At 38.8% G+C, this 26209-nt stretch overlaps 1 protein-coding gene across 1 annotated transcript; it reads right to left on the bottom strand.

Moving 5' to 3' along the window:
- On the bottom strand, nucleotides 1–25353 carry FAM91A1 (family with sequence similarity 91 member A1). The gene is made up of 24 exons (XM_058030292.1): nucleotides 25223–25353; nucleotides 23415–23499; nucleotides 22589–22740; nucleotides 21727–21784; nucleotides 20103–20170; nucleotides 18783–18896; nucleotides 17655–17745; nucleotides 17039–17101; nucleotides 15828–15934; nucleotides 15030–15068; nucleotides 14813–14925; nucleotides 13802–13920; nucleotides 13266–13378; nucleotides 12973–13059; nucleotides 12435–12567; nucleotides 11640–11788; nucleotides 11095–11229; nucleotides 8824–8937; nucleotides 7854–7926; nucleotides 6498–6647; nucleotides 5922–6029; nucleotides 5541–5664; nucleotides 4413–4482; nucleotides 1–3101 (listed from the first exon to the last, which is right to left on the bottom strand). The coding sequence occupies exons 1-24, from the start codon at nucleotides 25292–25294 to the stop codon at nucleotides 2925–2927; spliced, it is 2514 nt and encodes an 837-aa protein (XP_057886275.1). The 5' UTR covers nucleotides 25295–25353; the 3' UTR covers nucleotides 1–2924.
- Between the last annotated feature and the right edge of the window lie 856 nt (nucleotides 25354–26209).

Raw genomic sequence — 26209 nt, 5'->3', positions numbered from 1 at the left:
TGGTTTGACCTACACCACAGTTTATTTGTAAACATTTGTTACATGTGTCAATAATTTAATTGAACACAGACTTTGTACAATTCAATGTATAATATTAACAATGTCACACCAGAAGAGCACAACTGTATTCAGTTACAGTTGTACTTCAAACTTCCAAAATACAAACCATTTGAAACACTGAACAAGAAAGTAAGGGAAAATCTGAGAACAATGAAGGAAAAAAGTGCAATAAATCATGATCAAAAAAACCTGAAAACAAACGTAACACACTTCTTAGCTGGCTCCTGAACATCTTCAGGTATATCCATCTAGCTTCAATACTGCTTGGGTTGTGCCAGAGCACAAAGCCAAACTGTCTTCTTCAAGCTAAAAATCTTGCTGAAACAGAAACTTAAAACAGCTTTACAATGTGTAATGCATGTGATTTTTTTCCCCCAGTCAATAAAACTACCTGAAGAAAAGAAATTGATTTAATTTGTCTTTATTTGCAATACAATATAAAATAGATTCTTTTGGTATGAAGATCTTTGAGACCTGTTGGGTTTTTACACCATATTTAAAACAAAAGTCACATATTTTGAAGCCTCTTGACCATCCCAATCACTGTTGCTGTACTAGAGTTTCAGGAATTTCAACAGACTTCTTTGGTTACAATTTATTCAGTAAACTTCAGATATGCAGATTTGAATATTCAAGCTCCTAAACTAGTGTTGAAGCCCCTAAGTAAGAGTGGCTTGAGTTCTAACAAACTGCAACACATCTGGAATTCTCACCATTAACTTTAAGATTTATGAGTATTAACCAACTCTGAGGAGCAGACTACTTTTATTGAGAAACTTTACTTTAGACAACCTAGTAACAAAGGACAATATCCTTCACTTAGCAACACTGAAGAATATGCAGTCAGAACAGTAAGTTTTCATCTATTTTTAAACTTTCATACAATTTGCACTATCTTCACTTTACATACTAGTATGGATAGTGCATGGCAAAATTTAATACAATACAGCAAACTAGCTCACCTACTGCAGCTCACAGTAGCACTTAAAGTAACATCTATAGCCCTGGAAGTGTAAGCCATCACTACTGCTGAATGCCTCTGCAGTGCCAGGTCTTGGCTTCATCTCCATGTAACAGTTCTCACAGTAAAGGTTTTCTCAGCCATTTATAGCAGATTGACATCCAATTCCTCTTCAATTTACTTTGGAGGAAATAAGGCAACTTAAAAACCACTATAGAGAGTATGTATGTCCAGTACAGAAAGTCACAGTAGTGTAAATAATCAGCTTTATATGGGTGATGTAACTGTGATGTATGCAGAATGCTAAGTTCAGCTGTTGCTGGTAAAATTCCAGAACAAAACTGATGTAAGAAAGCAGCACTGAGCAAACTGAAGTACTACAGATTTCCAGTTTCTTAGAGCACAAGTTCTATGCTTACACTTCAGGAATGTACACAAAGCCAGTGAAAAAGAATGGGATCTTCACAGTTGTAAATTAAGTAAATTAAGTCACTGCATTATCCTATACATTTGTACATTTGTCCTCTTCAAGTTTTTGACATGCTTTTTTAATGCAGGACAGGATACAAACCCAAATGTTGCCATTTTTCACCTTGCTGCTGTTCAGCACCATCTTTGCCACAGATCCTTGACTCACTGTGTATTTCAGGATAGTAAGGAAAGGATGATTAAGTCTTGTTTTTAGTTGTGACTATTTAAAACAAGGCAGTTCTAGTAAAGAAGGGAGCTAGCAGAGAAGTCTTCACAAACCACATCGCTCGTCCTCCTTGTGTGCTTGACGGAACAGACCTTTTTAAGCTGGCAAAAAGTTGTTAATACCTAATATAAACAAAGTCATGCTACATAAACCTACAAATAGAGCCAGAACATGATTTTAGATGAAAAAGCTTACTGTTAACTTTTTTCATGATCAAGAGATAATAGTTCAAGGAACACAGATTCACTGAATTTTCTGTCTTCACATCCTCTGCTCTTATCTTCCTTTGTTAACAACTGATGTGAAAAATCAAGAGCTCTGTTCTTTCAAACATTAATCAACAGGACAGAACTAGTTATCTACCTTAAACTCACTTTATGACAACAGGAATTTCCCACAGGAATCATCACCAAGTTCAAATTACAGCTGAAGTCTGCCAGTGGGATCAAATTTCAGACACTCCTGATTTCACACCAAGAGGAGGATGAATCCATTATCATTAAGAACTCTGCAAAGAGAGATAACCACCTCAGATCTTCCACAATTCCATACCTCCACCTGACAGAGATGGGAGTGCACCACTCATCTTCAAAGTGGCCTCAGGTCACCAGCAGGACACTGAGTCTGCACTAACTCAGCCTCCTCCTTCCATTGTACTGATTTGTCAAGGCCCCACCATATTGCTGAACTACAGAATTCAACAATCCTTAACGCCCCATATCATCATGATATTTTTATTTAATCAGTTGGTATCACTGAGCTCTCAGAGGAAGAGCCAAATCTCTTACCTTTATACAGAAAAAATTTCAGTAATACAGTACAAAACTAAACAGAATTTATGTCTGAGTAACGAACATAGAAAACTACTATTGCAATTTTGTGGTGACAGCATAGAAATTTAACAATCATCAGAAAGCCTAGAAAGGGCATGTTTAGTTATAAAAGAAAGATTGTCTCAAGATAAAAATAGTGCTGACAGCTAAAAAGCTCTCTGTTGCAGCAAGATATGCAGTAATGAGTAACAAGTTCTAGACAGTTTAAGTACTTCCCCAGTACTGCAACACAACACATTTTGTAACACTATTTTTACACGGGTTATGCTGCAGTAGCAGCATACACTTCTTAGTGGTTGGCACTAGGAATTAACCATAATAGAAGAAAGGCATTTAGTGATCAATGCACAAGAACCTCTATTTGACCTGTTCCCTAGGTGTGGTTGAAAAGAACTGAGGAAGGGGCCCATCCATTCCATTCAGATAAAACACCTTCCTTGAACATGAGATTCTTGGCAGGAAGAGGAACACCCATGTCTGCAGAAATTGGCTGCAGAAGTGAACTTGAAGAGCCAGCATCATGGAGCTGATCCAGCGTTGAGATTCCTTCCTAAAAGCAAAACAAAAAACTGTGTCTTAAAAACAAAGAATATCACAGGTTAATCTAATCTGCAAATACACTTTGAGTTTCTGAAGTGTGTTACTACAGTCCAGTGAATACCAAATAATTATGGAAGTAAAAACAGAATAAACAAAATGAAGTATACAGATGCCTCAGCTGCGTCTTTGCATTCAAGATTTGGTTTCCAAGAAACCTTCAGAGAAGCTTGAGACTTACAACTGAAGACCTAGAAAAAAATGAATGGAAAACTCTAAAATCTTCAGGACATCTATCAGACTGCTATTTACCTGTACCATGCTAAGATGGATACACACATTGGGAGGAAATTACTTGACCATATGCTGAGGGGAATCATTTCCCAGAAGTTTGGTTTTCTCATCTTAAAACTCACAGCAGCACCTTTTTTTTCCCTTTCTATGGACATCATCTAGAAAGGGTATCTCAGAGATAACATCTAACACATTTGGACAGGAGCCACTTGAGACTGACAGTTGGTTTCAGGGCTTCAAACCTACTGGGAATCTCTAACATTCTCATCAGGAAACAATTTCAGGATGACAGCATCCATAACACTACCTGGTTAAGTAACCTGCAAATTCATTATCTTACTGAAAACAGAGTTTTAGAGAAAAGTGTCACAAGACAGAGCACCTAAGCAGATTCCATGTTAGACATGGCTTGCTCCCATGCAGAATTAGAGCAGGCTGCAGACCTGACATTCCTCTTTGCTTACTACACAAGATCCCTATTTCCTACCTACACGCCTAAAAAGTCCTTCCAGAGTCTGTAGGTTTACATATTTATACTCATTGAACACTAAGATCTAGAGGATCTGAGGACAAGTACAAAAGTAACTGGCATGAAATCCATGTTAATATATTTTATTTTTATACAGAAACATTGATTTGAGAGGCAGATAAATTTAGCATTTCCCTGGTTTGCAGTCAATCTCTCCAACATATCCAAGCAGTCGCCACATAACCAGCAAAGTAGGCTGTGTTACAACAGAAGAAGTGAAAGACAAGTTTGCTGAGCAAGTGCATAAAAACCAATTAAAATAACAACACAGTGGAAGCAACCACAGAGTTGAGACAAGTATTAAATTAGGCTAAAAAGGGATAGAGAAGTACTTCCTTTGTCCTTCAAGTAGGTCTTGAGTGCTTAATACAATTACCATTTAAAGAAAAGGCAAATAAAACAAATCATGTATGTTTTCATACACCCAAGAAAGGCAAGTAGGAGGGCAGAAAGGATGATAGGTCATACAGAACAATTAACATCTGCATTATTGCTCCTTACCTGGAATGAATGAACAAAATTAAGGACCTGAAGAGACAGCTTTCTACTGGAATGTAGGAGTTTTTGAAGGCTGTAAAAAGCAAAAGAAAATAAGCTATGGTCAAGGTACACAATTTTTTACCAGTGAAGGACCCCTGTAATAACTTGCTTACAAATAACTCCAGCAGTATCTAACATCATGTGACAAAACCTTTCTCACATAAAGCTTGATAATATTGTCATCACTGAAGAGGTGCTTGACTCATCTGCTTTGAGTCTAGTCAGGTAAAAGCTGTTTTCCATACCATTTACACTGAATAAAATTAAACTACTGCAATTGAAAAATATTATTTTATGTAAAATAAATAAAATACTAGACTCATTCTTATCCAGGTCAGTCTGGTAACATGACTTTTAAGAAGTTTATTACTGACACACTGCTAAAAGCAGGTCAACTACTACAATAATAGCCTTAAGCCTTATTTTCAAGCATCCTTACTTTTGATTTCCAGAACTGTGCCTTAGAGGGAAAAAAAAGCCACAAAAAAATCCACAAAAACCCCCACCAACCCCCCTGCAAAACAACCCCCACACCAACCCCCACAAAACAAAACAGACAAACCCCAAAATCCCATTGTTGAAAGAATAATCTTTCATAAAGAAAAGCTGCAGTAAAAAGCATTAGATAGGTGGATCCTAAGCAATGACTAAGCCATGATACCAACAGTAAAGAAAATTTCCTTAAGAGCTAAATGCATTTTATATCAAAGCATTACCAGCAATCTCTCCTCCCCCACTCTAGAACAGTTAGGAGGAGGAAAAAAAGCCTGTGCTAGGCTAGGAAAGGAATATGAGTAGGAAGGCACCCCAATTTACTTTTTCCTGATCTGCTTTCAGACAGTTTGCAACAAAGAATTAATTTTTGCTTTACAGAAACTATAAATGAAAGCCTAATCTTAATCTTACCACAAGTGAAGACTAGTTGTACATATCTATGAGCCAAAAAAAAACTCCCTTACACATCAGAATTAGCTACTCTATAAACATAGCTCAGTTCTGGTTTATAGTCATTGAGTTGTAGTATCTCTTTTTGCAGAAGCTCCAGACACACCATCTGTTTAAACCTGCAACCAATAAATTACAGCTCACCTTTCTTTTCTACATAATCCGTGAGTGGCAATTTTTCTGCAGACTTTCTGATTCAACTCAGAACTGAAAAGTGGAATGCCAAAGCATAATTCCAGGGGAACCCATTCCAGTTCAGTTGTGGGTACTACAGAAAGAACAAGAGATAACCAAAGTGTAAAAAAAAGAAAGCAAGAAAACTCATTCTGGTGTCAAAAATCTTAGATTTGGATCCACTAGACAGCTCATGCTTTTTAAAGACAGCTCATCTACTGAACTGCTCATTATTTAAGGAATCTGAAGAGGAATTTCACATGGGATTTGTCCCAGAGAATAATCAAACATTGAATTTAGATCCTTAAAAACAAGGTAATATTTAGTACAAGCCATTTGCCATGCTTTTACCTTCAAGGCTTTGCTTGACTGCAGAATCCATTGAGGGTTCTTCTATTACCATCTCAAATGATTCTGTGCTCCCATTTACATCAGATCCTGATGCCAGTTCAGTCTCTCCTAAAGGCAAAGTAATTCTTACATAAACATGCACATGAATAGAAGCTTAGTTACCTTTACCCAAGCTCTATAAAGCTATAAAACTGCAAGAAGGGCCAGGGAGAAACATAGGGATGGACTCATTTTGGAATGAAGAGCTATTTAAGGATCCTCAGCACTTATGAAAGTTTAAGCTCTGGCATATAAAAATGTCACAATTTATTTTCTATATTTAAAAGAGTATTTCTTCCCTTTATTGACTGTTATAGTTCAGTCATTTATCAATCTGTATTTGGTATTTCTGAGCCAGTCTTAAAGAAGAATTAGGAAGTAAGCCTACTACCAATAGATTTACACTCAAAACTAGTTCCTATCTGTGTTGGATAGTATTTTGTAGAGTCACAAATCAAAGAATTTAATCCTTTGCTCAAGTGATTGTATGTGAAATTAAGGGGACACAGATAAAAAAGACAATTATTGGTAACCAACCTCTTCCATCAGAAGCATCACTCAGCTTTCTGTTAGCATGTTGACTTGAAGGATTCAACATTGTGACATAGCCACAAAAATGCTGCAAGTCCACTTTGTTTCTCAGTATTTTTAAAGCTGTATGAATGCCCATGTTCACACGAGAGAAGTCTGAGGAGGAAACAAAACATATTCCAGTGTACTTTTAAAGAGGCCTCCCCACAACCATGAGGTTCCTCTTTAGGCCAGGGTAAGTTTTTGACTTTGATTTTTCTTGCTTGCTTTCCTGCTTTTTCCTGCTCCATCTTAGTGATCCCATTGTTAAATATGGGATAACACCAAGCATGAAGTGGTATTTTATAGTACAGTAAGAGAGCCAAGGAGAAAGAAAAATACAAATAAAAGATAATCTCTCTCCTACACAGACACATTCACAGCAAACATGGCAAGGTTCAGCTAGGAATCAGGTGTCCAGCTCTTTCAGTGCCAGAGTCTTTTATGGCAGATGCAATGCAAGATAAATGCCTCACATGACTGAAATTCTGAAGAATCAGAATACAGCATTAGAGCTTAATAAGAAATTTCAACACCGAGTTGTTCATGTCAAAACTTGAGATATTCTAACTTCAGGGTTTCTTCCAACTTCATTCTAGATGAAAAACCAGACATATCAGAGAGAGCAAATATAATAGTAACAAATTTTGAACCTAGTAAAAACTAAATTAGGAAGTTAGTTTTATTTCTACTTGGCCCAGACTTTTCTAAGTGATAGCCTAAATAATTTTGTATTTTGTACCTGGAAATTCATACTTTTATGACTGCTCTCACTTGGAGAGGTTATAGCCTCAACTACAAAAAGCTTCTCTCCTTTTCACCAAGGAGTAATGAGAACTTGTTAATTCCTGCCTTTCAAAATCAGTTGAGCTAGGCAGACTTTAAAGTAATAGATTTTGCTAGCAAAGCTTTTCCTGAGGAAAAAAACACCATAGTAGGTTTCTGATGCTAATAATCAAGGTAAGTTTGTTCACTTTTGGCCTCACCTGTCTTACAGTTAAGAAATGCTCAATACAATATTACTTATAAAAGAATTATTTCTGCAGTTAATAAATATGCTAGTTAATAATTCTTTACGCCTGTGTTAGGAGATAAGAGAGGCCAGAAAACACATTCTAATTAGGTCAGAGAAGATAGAAAGGGGAGGGTCATATGTCTAAGCTCAGAACAGACTTGTCAACCATTTAAAACTTTCCATTTTCTCATATGACTCATAAGATCAACAAAATTGTTTGAGAAGGATTATTGCAACCTTATTGCACAAGATGATGTGCAACAGATGTGTAATGTAGTGTAGAAATTACACAGAAGATGATCCATTACCTCCCTGTTGCTCAGCTTCATCAAAAGGGAAAGGTATGTGCATTGTTTCTCCCATTCCATGCATGCCATGACCCTGAACAACAAGACATTAAATTAGGAACAGAAAAAATACTCATCAGCTTAGCTCAGTCCTACTGTGCTCCCTTTTAAGGAGTAGCACCCAAGCTGATGAAACAAACCATTGGAGGTGTTTATGCATTAAACACCTTGCTCAGCTGAAATAATTGAAGTACCCCACCTTTGCCCTTAAAATGCATGTGGTAAACACAGTGAGGAAAAGTTTCACTGAAGAGGAATAATTTTTCTCTCCAAATACTGGCTATAAAAATATTTTCTAAAGGCTGAGCACTTCTGGAGCAAAAGGGACTTCCCACTCCTGCATACAGAACATTTTTCAGCTGTAACAGGCCACTTACAAGCTGGCCTTTGAGAACATGTAATTTTATGTTTGTTACTATATTAAACATCTATTTATTTAAATGATTAATTCTGAGAGTTCAGCTGAATCAAAGAAACTGATGAGGAAACAATTTTAATTCTTCCAAATACAAAAACCCAACTTATTCTGCAGTTTGTGATAAACAGCATGTTTTGTTCATACTTTACTGTAAGAGCCAAATACCAAGCAGTCTGAAAAGCTGTATTTCTTAAATAACAGTTCATAATAGCAGTCACTGCTGTCTAAAACCCTTGTGGACCCTTCACTTTCATCCCAGTTTACTATCTTCCCTACTTTAGCTACCAAAACTCATTATGCTTGCCCAAAATAATACATACATAGTGTGAATTCAGTGCAAAACCTGTGTCTTGACCACCACTGAATCACAGCAGCACTGCCTACAAAAGTTAAACATACTTTCAGCTCCTGGCAAAAGTGTAGCTCTTCTACATAGTCAATATCCTCTACCACAGAACAGGTTAACTCAAAAAATTATGCAGATTTTCATGATTTATACAGAGCACTCTGTACCTGAATTAGAACAGCAGAATGAGTTAAAGCATCATTCAGCATTGTGAGCACATTTGAAGTAGGAACTACTCCTGGGTCGTGACCCCAAGATGTTATTAGCAAGCGATCATAACCCTGGAAGAAAGAAATTAAGAGAGTGTGTAGAAGTAATGAATTATCCAAGCACACAAAGTGAAATATTAGAGCTAGGCATTAGCATATCATTACAACTAGGAGGTTATTATAGGTAATTACAGCTCTACAGTGCTATACTTGTAACCAAGGATCACTCATGTTTGTATTCTTGGTAAAGACCTTTGAGATCTTGAGGTTTGCCAACCTCAAAGTTAAAATTTTGGACAGGAAGTATCTGTCACCAAATCCTGTAATGCATATGGCCATTGCAGCACACTTCTGGCAAATAGGAGATTAATATAATCCCACATAAATTTAAAAGCAAACTATAAGCTGGATAAACTAACACTATCAGCAAAGAACAAAGATAAATCAATCCCCAAAATATCTATCAAGGACAGGGTGGGGAACAGGAAGACAAAACCACAAATAACTTCCTAGTTTCTCAGTTTTCAAGATTGAATTCCACTGCAACTCTGTAAGATTTCCAGAAATATCTTGACAATTCCCTAAGAAAATGATGTTACAGAACAGCAGCAGGAGAGAAGCACTCATATTCCCATAGAGGAAAAAAAAATGCAAATTGGGAGATCATTTAGTTCAAGAAAATCTGTCCTGTCAGCACACTGAAATTCATGCAGTATTCTGAAGTTTCCCAAGGGTACCACACTGAATGCTTCTTTACTAACAGAAGTGCACAGTCCATACATGTACAGGTAGTTTAAACTAAAGACAAACCAGGGTTTGAATCAAGGTCATCACCAATGGCCTTACAAAATGCTTTCTGCTCTAGAAGACTTGATTCACTTAATCCTATGTGATTTTACAGTAAATCCTAGAAATACAGGTAATCTAAAAATTTTTGAAATCATAAAGGAAAGGGACACATGAAAGGTTTGAGAGGAATCTACAAATCCAAGTGCTAGAGAGGACTGCTGATATAGGTACACCAAAGAATGAACCCCCTTCTCTGAATGTTTCCAAACCTTTCTAAAACATTTAGTTCCTCATATATCTACAGGATGAAAAAAGTGAGATGAAAACTTTAGAGGTCTCTGCAATTATAAAATTAAACAACACTATTTTAAAAATTCTGATGTGAACAGCAAGACCCAAACACTGCTAAATGCCCACAGCATTCCAAAGCAAAGCCAATAGATGCAAGGAATTTTTGGTTCAGGCAAGTTCAGAAGCTGTCATAGCCACTTCCATCTACATTTGTCCAGTATAGAGAATACCCAGCAGTGCTCCTTTGTGCTACATTTGTCTTTATTAGTATCTCAGAATGGGAGAAGGCAGCATCTGAGATCTTTCAGGCAGAAGTTGATCACCTGTGCTGTTTTGTGGGACTCCCTGCCAAAGCACTGAATGGATGATAAAAAGTTAGGTGGATTCCAGGCTGGAAGGAATTGAGGAAATCAACTCATCAGTGCAGAGCCAACAATTTCAGTCACAATATCTGTGTACAGAGAATCACATGCAGCCAGGGAGATCAAGACCAGAAAATGCAGGAGAGTGGAAGGGTCTTAAAAGGAAGTATTACATAATGTGCGGCTTCTCCCTGCTTCCAGACACTCTACAAGTCAGGCTATGGGGCTATGAAGACCTTTTTTCCAACCTAATGCAACCTTTATTAAATTATTCTGTTATTTACATTGTAGGGACAATTACAGCCAATAACTCCCAAGTCTCCAGCACAGGTCTGGACAAACTGGAAGTGATCATGTTAGCCATCTCCTAAAACAGGCAGAATTGTATGTAGAAGTGATGTTTCTTGCACAATGCTAGGAAAAAAGCACAATATACTAGGTCTCCATCTTTTTACACAGCTCTTCTACATTTTTCTAACACTCTGTGGATGGGCTAACAAACCTCAATTATTAGGACAGCAGTGCCACATTTTACACTTAACTTGAAAGGGGTGGCATTAAATATACTGGAGTCACATTCTGACAAAGGGAGAGATACAAGTAGCAATCCTTTATCAGAACTTTAAAAGAAAACAAATCAAGATGCTGCATAAAACTTGCTTCTAGAAAAGGAACATCATCTCCAATGAACTGTACCTCTGACTTCACCTGTTATCTCTAAATAGCATACAGGATATCTTTGAAACACTTGGAGAAGGAAGGGAGAGTAAATCCACACACAGACTACCTGAAAAACATCTGGGAGTTTTCGAAGGCGTGTTCCTTTAGAGAGCAACAGGGAGGGTGGTCCTTGTCCAGTTATATGGTATATGTACAGCTTGAACCAAACTGAACTGACTTCTGGTATTGCTGGCCCAATATGCTGAAGAGATCATTCAAGAAATTATAAATAAGTTCAGATTGCAACCATCATTCATACAAATTTAATTTAAGAAGAAACAGTTTAAAAGAAATACAAATCTAGTTTTTGAGCACTGAAATACAAATGTATTACTCTCCACTAACTATATTCTGGGTACTTAGTCCAGTGACACAAGAGTCTTCACAGAAAGCTGACAGTAATGTATTTTCTGTGATTCTAAATTCAAGAACAAAATACCTGTCACTGACTCTAACTTGAACAGACAATCTCTTAGTAAGTTAAACAGAGTTAATTTACTAAATATTCATATTTTTCCTCAACTTAATATTTTTTATTAGATTATTTACAGTGATATTCTTCATGTTAATAATTTTGTCACTTTAAAAGGGACATCTGACAGATTTTTTCACCTGGGGTGTACAGCTGCTAATAGGTCGAATTTCATTGGTGAGTGGTGCCATGGAAACCAGCAGAGTGTAATTTTTGTTGAGAACTCTGCTGCAGGTAGCTGGATCCAAACCAAGCAAACTCTCACATCGTAACAGGTCCAAGGGGAACCCTAGGTTCAAAACACAAGACTCTTAAATTATCATTTAAAATGGAACACACAAAGAGAAACTATGATTTCAGATTTTCTATTCTCTGTTAAGCCATGAATACAGAATTTCCCACAATGAAGTTTTAAACAATTGCGCTAATTTTAATAAATCTGTACAAAATTTTAGCAATTCTAGGTATACAAGGCTGTCTGACACTGAATTAGTTCCTCACCAACTAACTGAACACGGGAAATAAACACAGAGATACTGAGAAAATTACCTAAGTTTTAAAAGAAAAACCTAAAAAACTGTCGCCATTAGAAGAATACATTCATTTTCATAGCTTGAAAAATGTTTCTTTGACAGAACAGCTGACTCTTCTATATGGCTTTCAGAAGCATGTGATTTGAAACAACTTCTTTCTCAAGTTCAGCTTGTCTTGCCTTTATTACCCTTTAATCTGTTGCTGTGGATCTTCAGTGCAAGCCTTGGCAATCAAATCTGTCATTAAACAAGCAAACCCAGTAACACAGGCTCAAAGGATGATGAAAAATATTTCAAAATATTTTTAAACAAGTATGACACTGACTGCTACAAGAGCAGCAAGGGCAGAAAGCTGAGTCCATGGCAGGTAAGTAAACCAGTTTCCAGAGGTGCTGACAGTACCATTGTTTGGTTGATCAGGCTGCACAGCCTGAGCCCCCAGGTCTTTATTGTGCCGCAGGAACAGGATCGTGTTCCTCAGAGTTAGGGCGTGGTCAAAGTATCGCTGTGCTTCCCCCTCCCCTGTGCTCTGAACCTAAACAAGAAACAAAACAAATGCAACTGGCAGCTTGTTCACATAAGGATCAATCACTGAAGGAAAGTTGAACAAATTAGCATTCTAAAGCTTTGTAACTGAGTAATAACCCTGCAGGTTTTATGCAAAGGTGATCTACAGCAAGTATTAAATGAACAGCAGGTCTTGGCCACGCTAGTGGAATGGTCAAAAAGTACACAAAGACAGATCAGAACCATGACTCACTCTTTAGGTAAATGACAGAAGTGTCCAGTCATCCTGACTGGTGTGAAATGATACAGCAATTAATAGAACTTCTACATGATTCTACAGTTGTCCTTCTAGAATTATCTTTAGAAGGTGAAGTTGGCCTCTTTAACACTTCAAGTGCTGAAAAAGCACTTTGTCAAACATGTAACAATTTACCTTTTCCAGCTCCACCAAGAAGCTGTCAAGACTCTCATCTGATAGTTTCCCAACTTCAAACATAGTGACTGCATGACTTTTCAAGTTCTGAAACAACAAAACAAAACTGTCTTCTTTGAGAACAGAATGGGCAAGTAGAAGTTATACTAAACAAAATTACCCCTTAACAAATGATACAGAAGATTTTTTTAGTATTTATTTTTTAAAATAAAGCAGTATTATATTGATGTCAAAGTAATTTAAAGCTTTACATATTTATTCTTGGCATAATACATCAAATAATTTGGACATACTGGTGAGAGATTTCCCATCATTAAAAAGGCAGTGAGAGTAGAATCAAACAGGAAGGCAATGCGCTTCGTGTGTCCACTGGACAAGTTCAGGCTGCTCACACTGGCTGTTTCAGCTAATAGAAAACAAAAAAGAAGCAGATTATCACATTTGTTTTATTTAAAAATAGCACCATTAAATTTAATCAAATCTAATAACAAAGGAAAAAAAAAAGGAAAAAGTTAGTTATCACTATACAAAGCAAACCAAAATTCCCTTATTACTACTAAACTACTGATTAGTATAATTCAGAAGTTGGTATCTTTGTGTCAAGTTTATACCACAATACAGATCAGTCTCATCTTCAGAAAGAAGTTATTTAGCTGAAAACTCTTAAACCAAGAAGTAGACACCACCTCCCCCACTGAGTAGTCCATGTGACAAAAGGATCTACATAATCTGTGTTGCACTTGTTTCTAGACCTCTTTACAGCCTACATCACTCTATAAATATAAAAATAATTGATCCAAATGTATTAAAATTTACTGTTAGAGCTAACCTGGATCATCTTGACTGTTGGTATCTGTATCTGTGGCTGATGACCCAGCTTCCTGTATAGGACTTCTGTTTTCCCCACTGTCCCATGAAAGCAGCATCTTTTGAGGATCCAAAGTACTCCTATTAAATTTGAATTAAAATCCACATCTATTGGTCACTGTAGCACCAGAGAAGTATCTCTGCCTTCCAGTGCTAGTAGTCCATGCACAGGCAGACTCAACACATGCCTTTCAATGTCCAAGCCCTAAATCAGTCAAGTTTAATATCCCTCAGGGTCCTGCTTCAGTTTCAGCAGAAAGGCTTATTGGGGGGCTGAAAATATCAGACTGTGAAAAGATCTTAAAAATCAAACCACCATCATTGAGCAATTCAATGGAAAAAAATCTAATCCACTTTGTTCTCACAATCTGAAAAAGCATTAAAGAGAACAGGCAGAGCAGTAGTTTTAAATGGCTTAGCAGATATTGAACTAAAAGCACCCAGCAATTCTTAATTAATGCAACTTGGCATTTCAACTTGGAGAACTCTGTTGATTGCTATTAACAGCACTTGCCTGGGAAGTGATACAGATGCACACTTAGGTGAGAGTGTCACTGACAGAACTGCAATGGGTCCTGCAAACAAGCAAACTCCATGCACATATTCACTGCTAGCAGTGCCAAGAGCCACAGCCTCTATAATGGCACACTGACAGCTGTTATTTCTGATCCCAGGAGTCTAAAATAAATACATTCATCTGCAGGAAAAGTGAGCAACTAGGTACCTAAAGGTCAAAAAGCCAGCACTAAGTAACAGCACCAAATGGAGCACTCTGAACTTACAGGCTGAATTACCATTCCTCACCCTCAGCTTAACATGAGGATCATGTATTCTTGTCATTATACACATTAGAAAGCCAAGTGAGATTTGTTATTCCAGAAATCTTAGAAAGCAACCAACAGCTTTAAAAACAGATGTTCTAAGTTTTCCCTTCAATGAGAAAATAAGCCTCAGAAAGAGTAAAGACACTTACTTCAGTCTGTTTACAGAAGGAACATTCTTCCATGATGGATGAAGATTATCCAGGTTTATTACTTGGCCTTTTTTATGAGCAAAGCCTAACCGACAATACATGGACACAGCATTCTGCAGAACACACACACACAGAATAAGGAACTGCTCTGGGAAACCAGGGCTGCAAACAGTGAACTTTCTGTATCCAGGTAAACATATGTATTGTACATACATACCTTTACTAAAGATAAGTCAATCTCTAACACGTTTGCCAGCTTAACAATAAAAAAAGACAAGAAGTTGAGTCAGCAATACAATATTGACAGGGCAGGAAATCACTATTTGTGGGATTTGGCATCTTTCTATTAGATTTATTTCTAAACCCAGCCTTTACTGGTAGAAACAATTTTGTCTGCATCAAAGATGATGAAAAAAGAGCATGAAGCCCCATAACAGTCCCACTTGAAAGCATGCAGAAGAAATATGAGGCTATCTTCCACTTAGTAATTTCTAGGCTAACCTTGTATATATCATTTTAAGTTAGTCATGTATGTCAGAAGACAGGCAATGAGGAAAACAAACCCTGGATATATTTAATGGGTATTTTTCAGATATGTATTCAGCAAGTTTTGAGATCTTATGAAAACATATTTCTCATACTCAAACTATGCTTATGCAAAAGCCACATTCCTATTTTAAGCCAACACCCTGTGTGCTTTCACTGCCAAAGAAAAAATTACTTGAACTTTTCTCACATTAGCAAAACAGACTTTGTTCCAGTTCTAACTTACATAAAAGCCTACTTTACTCAACTCTGTATAAGTTCATTCCAGCTAATGCAATTGTTTCACTGAACTGAAGGTATTCCTTCAAGATCAAAGCACTGTAGAAGCTACAGGTTGCATCTTAAGCCTGGCAGTATGTGTAAACAAAATCACTGTATTTCAACCAGTATCTCTCAGTATTTTGAGCAGTGTGCTTTGGGCCATTTTCAAATATTCCTATCTCCCAGACATAGGTTAAGTTTTACTTACCTCTGCCACATTAGTATGTTCATCTATTGAAACAAATATCTTGTACAGTAGTGTTTCAAAGTAATCACCTTGCACTCTGTTCATCACAAAACCTTCAAGTGGTGGCACTGAAATAAGATTTACTTTCAAAATTACAATCTGGTAACTTAGTTTATTGAACTGAAACTGTACTTAAACAGAAAAATTAGTTTACACTTTAGTTTTCATGGCATCTGCAATTTTGAGAATTTCTCAGGCACAAAAAATAAAAATCTGAAGACAGCATATGAGGTATTTAAAATTTCCCCACTCCTTAACAAAGTAATGCTTGTCAACATGTTTTCTTACAGAAACTAAAGCCACACTACCTTCCATCATAGCCTTGCACTTTCCAGCTCATCAACTACAGATCATTTCCAGTGTCCAGCCCATAAAATTATTTTAAAATGTGGATGGAGATTAAATCACAACTGTGATTGGAGTAGGACAAAACATAGGTATGGGATTTTTTCTGAAAAATCCCACACCACCCACATACTCCAGAACTGAGACCTCCAGAGCAATTATCTAAGCAGTAAGTCTCTTGCATTTAGAGGACTTTCACTTAAATGATCTCTACACAGCAATGCCAGGTACTTGTGCATGACCAAGTTCCAAACAACTTATGCCTTTGCAGATTATAGTGACTTCAGAAACCCCTGAGAGCTCTCACAGCATAACAAGCTGCTCAAAGGGCAGCACACATGCTGTGCTAATCTAAGCTCCTACACAGTCCCCAGGCACAGTCTGTGACTAACTGAGGTGACAATACCCATGAATAATAGAACTGGTATCTATTAAACCTTACATCTGTCTAGAAAGAAGTCAAAAACCCATGTATGTTTGGCAAGGTAACTACCATTCTCTGTGCTATTCTTCCTTTTCAGAAGGAAGAGGGTACTTAAAGGAGGGTACTTATTAATTCATGCCATGCCTCCCATAAAAGAATCTCATCTTACCTAAATACACATTCAATACAACCTAAGAATTCAAGCTGAAATAAATGCTATATACAATAAAAACAATGTTTTAATAGGATTGAAAACATTTAGTCAGTGAAGAGTTTCATAGCTCAAATGTTTTGTTTGGGAACAAGATGTATACAGACAAGCAGTTTCCAAGACAGAGAATTACAGCACAATTGAAAGGAGACTGAGAAAACATAAGTATAATAACATGAAATATTTACTTACCTGCAATACAGCTGTCATCAGATATTGGTACATCAAGGTAAATAAATCCTTTGTTATACAAACCTTTTTAAATAAAAGGACATTTTAGAAAAAAAAAGAAAAAAAAGTATTTTTCAAAATACTGAAGATAAAAAGCAGGCTTCCCCACCAGCCAATTCCAATTTTAAAGTAATTTTTCCTAATAGCCTCCCCATTAGAATATTTATTTGCAATGCACAGATCAATAAACCACACCTGATACCAACCAGGTGTCACCCTAAACCAGGGTTCCTCACTTGCAGCCTGATGCAGCACACTTGGAACTCTGCAAGTACTTCCAGGACAGCACAGCAAAATGACCACAAATTCAAGAAGTTCAATTTAAAAAACATAAGCAAATCTCTGCCTAAATGTTAACTTAGTTTTCACCATCATCACTGTACTGTCAAGAAGTGGGGTTTTTATCTTCAATTGGCTTTGCCAGCTGAAGATGCTGGCATTGTTTGGCTACTCAGACCAGAAGTCACACACCTGGTAGCAGGGATACAAATTAAAATACATCAATTCTCCTATTTTCCAGACACTACTAGAATTTACTAAGCAAGACCTAAAATCAGAAATGTTCATTAAAACTTACTGTGAACAACATTGAAGTCTAAGGAACCAGCAAGTTGAGGACCTGAATCAATTATCTTATCAATAGCAGACTTCTCTGATGTAGTACAAATCTAGGTTAAAAAACATCATATTAGTTTCTTGTAGGAATGAGTCTGTGAAACTTAATGCCATTTAAAATACTCCCAAACACTTAAGGCTCAAATCAGTCACAAGTAATGTAAGAGTACAGGGAGTAACCCACGTTCCTAGCCAAAATATTTATACTGAAGAATTTACTGCAGTTCCTGTTCAAAGTCTCTACATTTTTTAGCTTGTTCCCACACAAAATTATGTATGCTCTAGGAAAGGAAATTAATTGCACAAGAATTTGGCAAGCAAACTCCACAGTATAAAAGATTTGCTCTTTAAAACTTCCAAACAGTGTTCAGCCACACAACTGGAATCATTCTAGAAAGAGGCCCATTACAATATCAAAGTAACTGGCTTCAAATTAACTACCCTGGGCTGCTGGGATGTCCAAATATGAGCAGCCTAAGATATTTCAAAAAAGAGATTCCATCAATGCTTTAAATATGTTCTAATTTAAACAAAAAACTTCTAGAGAAGAGAATAAATCCAGATCAAATGACTGTAAAAAAACCACCTGTGAGAAATGAAAGCAGAATGAGGATGAAACAGTAACTCATCTCACAAGCTTTTTATGTGCAAACAATGAAAAACTAAGCAGACACAAAGAACAGAAACAAAGAAAATATGTATCAAATCCACTGTCATTCTGATACTGATTACAGTGAAGCTGAAGATTCGATCAAAGCTGACCTGTCAGGGCTTCAACATGAAATTTAAGAAAACATACTTTGTTGCTTGTTCCCTACAAATCATATGATCACGCACATAAGTTACAACAGACTGGTTGATACAAAATCACCTCTACACTGCACATAGTGCAGAAGACACAGGGGAAAGAGGGCAGAGCATGTCAAAGGAAACATAACAATTTCCTTTAGTTACAATCTCTAAGATACTCATAAGAGAGTTGCTGCAAATTTGTAACACAACCTTTGTGTATTTCACATGAGAGCAAGCCCCTGCTTTCAGGGACTATCAGCATTCACCCAGATTTAGAGAAGCAATCCACACACACTACCTTGATGTCGTCCTCAGTGATGTACCCAGCCTGCACGACCCACCACGCCTCTATAGCGATCTCCACGGGCTTCACAGGCAACAGATCATGGGCAGTTTTCCTTCTGAAAAATTTCTGCAGTGGTACAGTCCATTTGAGAGAGGAATAAAGAGCACTTCACATGAACAGACATTCATTTACCTTTATAAAAACTGATCTGTACAAAGATCCATTTTTAAGTGCAATATATTTACAGACTGGAGACACATGTTATTAGCACTGTCATTTAGCAAGTTTCTCTCTTCTCTCAGATCACATGGAAACAAAAAGGAAAAAAAAAATTTCCATTTGATATTGTTAAATCTTCCCATAAGCTCATCCATACTGTAGGTGTTGCTAATTAAAATCCACATTATTCCATTGTAGTAGGATCAAGTCCAAATTTAAACTATTTGTTACATTTCTAATTTGAACAGGTAAGAGAACGCAAGCATAGGAAGATGGTATTTTAAAGAAATTCCATTATTTCAAAAAACACAATTTAGGAACATATTTAATTTACTTTAAGGAACAAAGTACAACATTCTCAATAAGCACAGAGCTAAAAAAATACAGTGAATGTCAATCCATGAAAGAAAAAACTGGAGGATAGTGTTTATTTATAGAGCTAAATAGCTTCTCTTTCATTGCACAGTTATTACTTTTTGGTTCACTATCAGCTGCACATTTTGGTAAGCTCACTTTCAGTTAAAGGACCATGGAGCTACTGCAAGAGCACTTCTGAGTGCCCTGAAGAAAGGAAGGAACTGTTGAAACTAAAGGCTCTACTTCTATCAACCATCAGAGTGCTTTCCACATGTGCTGCTCACATCCAGGGATGTCTGTGCACTCATTACATTGCCTTAGAGAAAAACACACTGCAAGAATTCACACCTAGATGGATCACTGGTCCAAAATAAACTGTGAACTCAATGGCACACATAGAAAAATGGAATCATTCTTTCAGAATCAGTAGCTGTAGCTGTCCCTGCTTATAGTGGCCAGGAGACATTAGTTATCTAGTACCATAAAGTACAGCTCCAAAACTATAAGATTAACAAAATTTAAAAAGTAGTAATTAATATATTTTCCTTTACTATACTTTAATTTAAACCAAAGAGCTCTTTATTAACTTCAGGAAACATAACAAAATTAACAATACACTACATCACATTCAATTAGCCACACTATTAAACTGATCAGGGCCAGAAAATTATTCCATTCTTCATGTCCTATGAAATAATATGGGGTAGGGGGACAGAAGGGTAAAGGAAAGGGAGGGAAAATGAAAGGCAAACTTACTTTTGAAGACCTGCATTGGTTCATTAGATCAATATACTGGTTTCTTCCTATGCCAAGAAGTCTTAGACCTGAAAAATAAGTAAGGTTTTATGTATCTTAAGACAGGATTAAACTGAAGATATATTAAACATTCTTCAAAGAATCAGACCTTCTTCTTAAATAACCTTTTTAGTTACTCTTACCCAAAATAAAAGGACAGTTATAGGAGCTAAATTCATTCCACAGTCCATCCCAATTCCTTCACTGTGTAAAGATTAAGGGAAAAAAAAAGAAAAAAGAAATACCCTATCACTCAAGTCACAGGGTAGCAGGTCATAACCCAACTCCTTTCCTCCTTTACTCCCATCAACAACTTCAGATAATTAGTGATAGTTTCTCTATCCTTTAACAAAGCCCATGCCATCCATGCACTGGATTAGAACTCTAAGAACTAAAGACACAAAAGGCCACCAAGTCTTCTAAGGAATATGATTGAGATATGGTTGAGTTAAACTGAAACAAAATTTAATTCCATAATCTCTAGCCTTCAACCATTAAGGAACCACGAACAGATAGTAAAAAACTGTTCTTTAGTTTTAACCATATTCTGTCTCAGAATTAACTTTAACTCCAACTTCTAGTTCAACACTACCATTTATGAAAAAAATGTAATTAAGGAAATTTAAGTCAATTACACTGCAGTCACTGATCTGCAGCTGTGTTAAGATAACAGAATTGCTGGGGGGCAGCAGAAATCAAACAAAAACAGCAAAATCACCTCTTTCTTCAAACTCCTGACTAACACTAGATTTCCAACAAGCAAAATGGTGGTAAGGAAAGTTGTTCATCTGTTTCCCTGCTGTGAAAATTACACAAAGGCTAACTAATAATTAACTGAAAATATCCTTCTAAAACTAAAACCAGCTGTTTCCAAAAGCTGCAGGCTACTCCTCACCTGACTACACAATATCCTTACAAATAACTTTATGAATGCATACCAAAGGCAAGGAATTATGAGTTAACTATAGAAAACATTTCAGTGGCAGGTTAATAACATCCCTGTTCCATCAGTTTACATTTTGCTCTGTAAGACTTCTGAGTAGGCCACTGATGTTACTCTGTTCTCCTCCAGAGGTTCAAGGTTTTCCTTTCCTAAGCTCCTCATCCCATACCCAACTGTAACAGATAAAATATCTGGCACATCCAGAGTGTCATAAAACACCAGATCCCCTTGCCTCTCTTTTCTGGTACATCATCCACACTGATGCCAATTCAGGAGTGTCAGCAGCCTCTCAGGGGCCTGCTAAAGCCTTCAGCCCAACACATACCAAGAAAGGCACACTAGGAAAGGACCAGCAGCTCAGTTTGCTGATATACATCAACAGGAAATGCAGGCAAGTAGCAATGGACAAGCAAGGACAGAGGCAAGGTTTTGTACCACGCTCATGTGCACTTAAACCAGCCCAATTCCTGCCCTGTACTGACAGACCTCTATATGAAAGGCACACTTAATATCACTATTTAAATGTTTTTACACCTTCATTCACATACTCATATTAAAGCAAACAGATGCCTGCAAATCCATCTTCAGAAGCTCCTTATTTCTAACTCACTGAAAGCAGTAATTCATCTGGGTGATACTTACAGTCAGCAGCAGTGAAGTTGGGTAAGGAATCATAGCTTTTTTCACTGTTCATTATATCCTTAAAAAGAAAATAAAACTTCTAAGTTGCAAGAAGAAAGTCACAGTCAGAGAAGCAGGTCCAAAATTCTGCCTGTTGCTTTTACTTTAAGAATGAAATAAAATTAAAGTAGATCTATTAAAGTCAGTTACCTTATCAAACTTGATAATTACTTGATTAATCGTTACACAGTAAGTTGAATACATAAAATGTGAGGTTTCTGTTTAATGTAAGCTTTGCAAAGAAAAATGTTGGCTTGAAAGACTAACAAACAAAATCCTGTATCTCTCTCCACAAAAACAAACCAGCACACAGAATTGCCAACAGTAATAACAAAATAAACAAACAACTAATCCATTATGTCTGCAATCATTATATACAAAATAGAATAAAAGCACTTCAAATATCCAACAAAAATAAAGGTTGCCAGAGTGCTGACAGAAAACAGAACCATCCTTGTTCTCATAAAAACTGATCTGCTTCAGGCTTCTCAAAAAGTTTCCAATATGGTTGAAATGAGGTGTTTCTTTTACAGTTTTAAGTGAAGACTCAAATCTCAAACATCAAAAGGGAAAGACTGGTCTGAGAATAAGTCCCACCCCAGCTCAATATGACAAAAGTTCAGCTCCTGAAAGGTTAATGGGGCAGAAGGGAAAACACTGCAGGTAAAAGCAGTTCCCTACAGACTTTCCTTACTGTTTCTTTACTTCTTGGCAGGCCTACAGAAAACCAAAAAAAGCATACAGTGCCTTGTATGCTTTACTGGGCCATTACCAACACCTTCAGATGGAGAACAACACCCTCCCACCACAGCTCTGCACTCACCTCCATTATCCCTGTGTAATAGGAAAATGGTGTTACCCTCAGACCTTTGACCATGATGTCAGACAAATGATACGGGTACAACATGAGATGGTCTCGACTGTATTTTAACAGATCTTCATAATATTTACGTTCATCTTTCTTGACATGCTTAACTACAGGGGGAGAAAAAGTTACAATGTTCTATGATGTTCAACTTTTTAAAAAAGTGTTACAACAAAGGGTTAAAAATAGCATAATGGCAATTGACAGAAAACTACAAGTTAAATAAAGTAGTGGAGCAAGGAATTCAGCATCCAAGGATTTCTACACATGATACAAGCAGCCTCAGAGACTTTAAGGAGCAGATTTATTTAAAAGGTCACCAGGAAGTGGCCCATTGAGACAGAACTCATGCAGCTTGTAGAAAATTATCTTTTAATTATTTGCTTTGGGAAGAAAAATGCATTCAGTCAATGTGAACTAAATTGAAAGTCTGCAAACAAATCATAGCCAAAAGCTCCTGTGAGTCAGGATAACTGTCTGCATCTAACCTAGTGACAGGCTTAACTACCAAACCCTCTCCTAATTTCTAGGAAAATGGCAGCAGAAGTACAGTAGGAATTCAGTTCCACCTGCCAACTCTGTAACCTTCAGGAGTGCTTTGCTAGAGAAGTTGTCAAATGGACTCAAAAGTCAGTATTTTTCATCCTTTTATTATTTAGAAGCATTTATTTTCAAGGAAGGAAGGACCTTTGAACTGGATTTGCTCTGGCAGTTTTACAGCAGAGACAAGCTTCCACACAGAAGAGTGGGGCAGGACTCAGAATCACTCTGCTTCTTTACTCACCTAAGTTATTCCGGTAGCGCAGCTGATTGCGGATGCTGTAGAGCACAACCTGCCTCTCATATTCCCTCTGGGAGTTCCCAAGACCCTTGAAAACATAAAGGCCTTTTAACTGACTTGCACAACTCCCACCCTGCAGTTAAACCACTGCAAAGTGTCTTATGAGGAAACACATGCAGGCAGTTGTCACTGCTCAGGGAGCCCCCCAGTTCAACATGACAGTATCTTTAGTCTCTCTGCGAGTTCAAAAACACCTTTAAATAAGTCTATACACAGGATGCATATTTCAGCAATCATTTTCAGATTATTTTTCCTAGTACCACTCTGATAAAAAGCGAGCATCTGATTTTCAAATCAGACATGATGCATCAAACATTTACCAGCGTTTAGTGTCATTCAGCCTTGAGAAATTACCCAGAATTAGTGTAGCACAAACAAGCATGGTGAATGATGTGAAGCTTTATTTACTGCACCTAAGAAACATTTAACACCAAAAAAAAAAAAAAGGTGAAACAGCTCAAGTTGCAGCTTTGCGGAAGTTAAAACTATCAAGTGATCCTGGGTCACGAGATTAAGGAACAAGCACAGCACATTACATGACTATCATGAAAGAAGATAAAAAGAGAACTTTGGTTCATGCTTCAGATGCCTTATTTCAAGAACTATCCCCTCAATATTCCCCAAATTACTCTTCTACTCTGCATCTGCAACAAGTGATCTGGGTTGTCTGGTTTTTCTATTGCTTCTCCTGGTTCCCTCATTGAAACTTACATTAAAAGATATCCTTTGACAAAAAGGTACTTTCCTGCACATATGGGATAAACAAGAAAGCTGCATACAAACTGCAGAATCAGGAATTAGAAAAGCAACACTTGATATCAGAGACAGGGTCTGGAATTGATTAAACATCTAAAGAGGAAGCCAAGTGTTTGCTCAAAGGACAAAAATATTAAGGACTATACTAACAATAAAGCAGGTAAAACAGTATTCCAGAAGTTACATTTAAGTAAATAATGCAATAAATACTAGCATATTTTCTATCCTGAATCACAAAGCCAACAATATGGCACTCAGCTGGACAGGTAAAGCAAAATCATCATTTATTCTCCTCTTACTGCTCCTGGAATCTCAAACTCAAGAAACTGCATTACTTGTGGCCTGCAGCAACTACTCATCCTCTCCACCGTTCCCCTGTGCAAGAGCATGAATTGTTCAACAGCATCTGCTTCAAAGCAGTGTAAGACTTTGGAACGAGAACCTCCCCTCAACTTGACAGAATACTACCTCTTTGCTATCAGAGGCCCATTAAACCCAGGCAATCAAAATTTCATGAGGTTTTCTTTTCCATGAGCCACCTGCAGCAAACAATTCTCTGCCTACCGAAACACGGGGCTGCACAAGACTCCTAAGGCGGCTGTCCCGGTCCGGCTGCCCCATTCGGGGTGACATAGGGGACACCTGACCCGGCTGTTTGACACCCGCACTAAGGCTGAGCGGGACCCCACATCTCCCTCTGGGACCCCGCGGCACCCCGATGCACCCCTCTCCTCCCTGAGGCCCCACACACACACGTACAGTCCCCGCCTCTCACACACAGCACACACCGTTGTGTCATCCCCTTCTCCCCACAGACACGTCGCACACACCCAGAGCCCCTTTCCCCACAGAGGGGCTGTGCACACCCCAAACCCCCCTGTCCCACAGAGCGCTCCACACGCCCCGCGGGCCCGCCCGCCCTGTCCCGGGACAGGCAGGGCCGAGTGCCCCGTGTCCCCCCGCCGCTCCCCGGGCCGGCAGCCGGGCAGCCGCACCTGCCTGACGCTGGCGGGCAGCCGGGCCCAGGGGTAGTTGTGGCGGATGTGGAACTCCACGTCGATGTTCATGGCGAGCAGGCCGGGCCGCGGGCCCCGCCGCCGGGAGGCGCTCCGGCCCGGGAAGGAGCCGCTGCGGCCGCGGCCGCCCTGCGCTGCGCCGCCCTGCCCTGCCCTCCGCCCACCGCCTCCCGCCCGGCGCCGCTGCCCGAACCGCCCCGGAAGCGCCGCGCACGCAGTTCCGCGGGCGGGGCGGGCGCTCCCCGCGGCCGGCGCGGGACGGGATGGGATGGGATGGGATGGGATGGGAGCCTGGGGGCGCGGCGCCGGGGCCTCGGCAGGGCTATCGCTCACCGACCGCGGGCCGGCACGAACCGGGAACAGAGCCAAGCCCGAAATGCCTCCGCCGCCTGCCTGGTTGGGTTTAACAGCAGCGTCCGCCTGCTGCCGCTCGGGATGCGCCCGGGCAGACGCGAGGGGCCGCTCAGAGCGGGGCGGCTGCAGTGGCACAAACGAGGATTCATTCCCCGGCAGGGAATGACAGCATCAGCTCGGTTGGAAAGACCGCCATGATCATCGAGTCCAACCTGTGGCCGAACGCCACTATGTCAAATAGATCATGGCACTGAGTACCACATCCAGTCTTTCTTTAAACACCTCCGGGGACGGTGACTCCACCGCCTCCCTTGGGCAGACTGTCCCAGTGTGGGATGGGATGGGATGGGATGGGATGGGATGGGATGGGATGGGATGGGATGGGATGGGATGGGATGGGATGGGCTGAATGAAGGAGATCTCTGCGTTGAGCCATGGCCCTGGGCTCCACAGCTGTGCACAGCAGGCGCTGGAGCGTGCAGCCCTGAGTGCCCGGAGCATCCCATCCTGTGTGTACCCGGGATGTGTACACAGTGTGCGCCCCCTGTGCGGGGTCCCCAGCAGGTGGAGTGTCACCAAAGACACTGCTTCAAGTAAAACAGCCGCAGGTGC

The sequence above is a fragment of the Melospiza georgiana genome, chromosome 1 (genome assembly GCF_028018845.1).
Source record: "Melospiza georgiana isolate bMelGeo1 chromosome 1, bMelGeo1.pri, whole genome shotgun sequence".
NCBI lineage: Eukaryota > Metazoa > Chordata > Aves > Passeriformes > Passerellidae > Melospiza > Melospiza georgiana.
The sequence above is the reverse complement of the archived record's forward strand: the minus strand, read 5'-3'. Positions and strand labels throughout refer to the sequence as shown.